Here is a 2409-nt window from a genome sequence, read left to right as displayed (position 1 = left end):
GTAAAATAAAGAATGTAAAAATACTTTAGGATGTCATCATTTACCCAGAATGCTTTGCGTGTAAATAAAATGGCCCCGTCCGTGTAATGTATTGTTAAACTTTTAGTTTAAAAATGATAAAAACTGAACATCCTACAGTATTTTTACGGTCTTTATTTTACAGTTAAAGTATATGTTTATCATATAAAGTCTAATGTTACAACTAATCGGGGATCCCTTTAAAACTTAGGTGGACAATTTTTGCAGTGAACCACTGACTGACAGCTAATCAACTTTAGCCAACACAGAAATAGCTTAGTCACATTTACATGTATTGAGCTAAAATTTGGTGTGGTAGTAGCTGAAAGTCCTTTCTAACTCTTACTCTGAGTGGAAACAGACTCTGTGAGATCTGATACTAGTGAGATCCAAGGAGGCAGCAGCTCTGACCCACATGTTTTATGTCTGAACGTCTGTGTGGAGCTGGGTTTCTGTTAGTGATGCTGAACAGCAGACTGACACCAGCAGGCTTCATGAACTAAACATCATGCAACAGTTTCAGGCTTTGTCAGCTCATGTGTTGTCTTTGAGAAAATAGTTTTATTATCGTCTAAATTTGAGCTTCTTTCTTAATTCTCACATGAAATAAGACAATTATTCTACCTTTATTCCGTCCCTGCAGAATGAGAGTGTAGATATCACAGTTTCATGGTGCAGATTGTTACTGAACCTCAGTTGTGGTTCTGTTGCCACAAGATCCGGTTCCAGTCATGAATCGAGTGAAACTGTGTCATGAGATCTGCCAGGGTGAAAATGAGAACTCTGTAGATGAAATATGATCTGATYTGAACTCCAAACTGTAAAATTATCTTCTGATTTCAACCATTTATCAGCAATAAATCCTTTTTATTTAAAATATGTTGTTTCGTACTGCCAACATGTGTAACCATTTATATTTTCATCTTCGTAAGAAAATGAGATCATGCTTGTTCCAGTTTCTCACTTCTTCTTTCTTATTTCCTGTAATATTCAGATTCTCCACATTCAGCTTGGGACAAAGATATGATCAGTCAGACAACAAACACTACAGGTATGGCAGCTTTTTACATTAATTAAGTTAGTTCATGTGGAAAACCATTTGAGAAGAGATGCATTGACTGTCAAATAGTGATGTTTCTGGATATTTCTCCAAAAACATCTTTACTTTGGCTACAGTCATAAAAACATTGAGACATTATAAGATTTTTATCTGTTAGCCAAATATCAGCAACACCTCTGGACAGGTTAAGAAACTACTCATCTGAACAGCTGACACAAACATGTTTATAAGTTAAAACTTTATGTCTGAATGCAAACAAAAACCCAGTCAGCTAACAGGTCTGCCTTTGTTCGAGTCCCTCCTGCAGCTGAGTAAGTTTTTCTGTCTTCATTTCCTTACAGGTGGGATTTTTGTGTCTGAGACGAGAGCAAACATCACCTTAAATAACACCACAGGTGCAAACCGAACAGGTGAACACTCCACACTCTCATATGCGCCAGAAATAACAGCAAACTATAGGATTAATCTCTGCCATAGCTGCTGAACGTGTGAGTAAAGTGTGATCCTCTGTCCGTCTTTAGACACGTCTAACTCAGATCCTCAGGTGGGTGCTTCAAGAAATTACAACCTGCTGGTCCTTCTGGTGACGTCACTCATCGTTGGCCTGCTGGTGGTGGTCATTTTCTTCGCCATTAAGCTGAGAAGGGCTCACATCGCCTGGAAGAGAGGCAAGCATCTTCTGTGTTCAACCATCTGATCACAGCTGCTCACCTCTCTTACCATCAACCAGAGGAATTAAGTTAAATCGAGCAGAACGCAGGCTTAAAATGAGCTTAATAAAAGCAAAAAAACGAACAGCAAAGCTCAAGTTTGAAAAAAAGTAAAATTTGAATAAAAGAACTAAGGACAAATTTTGCAAAACAATGTCTAAAATGACCAAAATAATAGCTAAGCCTAGCAAATGATTAGTTAATATTAACAAATTAAATGCCAAAATGACCAAAACAGGTGTTGAAATGATCAAACTAATAGCCAAAATATTAGAAACTATAAATAAGCAAAGCTTTAACCAATATCCAGCAAGAAAAATGACAAAGCTTAAGAAGAAAAACACATGCTAAAGCTACATTTAGCTGAACATGGTGAATCTGGAATTACCTTATCATTAGGTAAAATTCAAGATGCTAACATTGGCAAACATGACCAAAAGCTAATTTAGCTAAATAGTAGCTAAATTACCCATAGGCTAACATAGTCTGCTTTGACTGTAGCTAATAGTTTAAAAAGAGTGGAATTGTGGCTAAACATTAGGGCTGTCAAATGATTAATATTTTTAATCTGATTAATCCCAAAGTAGCTGTGAATTAATCATGATTAATCTTAAATTTAAT

The 2409-nt window shown here is 36.3% G+C and overlaps 1 protein-coding gene across 1 annotated transcript in view; it reads left to right on the top strand.

Annotated features, from left to right (window-relative positions):
- The window catches only part of crtam (cytotoxic and regulatory T cell molecule), a gene marked incomplete in the record, with an annotated part of 15163 nt that overhangs the window by 10249 nt on the left and 2505 nt on the right, over positions 1-2409 (top strand). The window contains 2 exon segments of the mRNA XM_014006024.1: positions 1013-1069; positions 1420-1488. Coding sequence (XP_013861478.1) covers positions 1013-1069; positions 1420-1488 — 126 coding nt within the window.

The sequence above is a fragment of the Austrofundulus limnaeus genome, unplaced genomic scaffold (assembly GCF_001266775.1).
Source record: "Austrofundulus limnaeus strain Quisiro unplaced genomic scaffold, Austrofundulus_limnaeus-1.0 Scaffold33, whole genome shotgun sequence".
Classification (NCBI taxonomy): Eukaryota; Metazoa; Chordata; class Actinopteri; order Cyprinodontiformes; family Rivulidae; genus Austrofundulus; species Austrofundulus limnaeus.
This window is presented reverse-complemented; position numbering and strand designations above follow the sequence as displayed.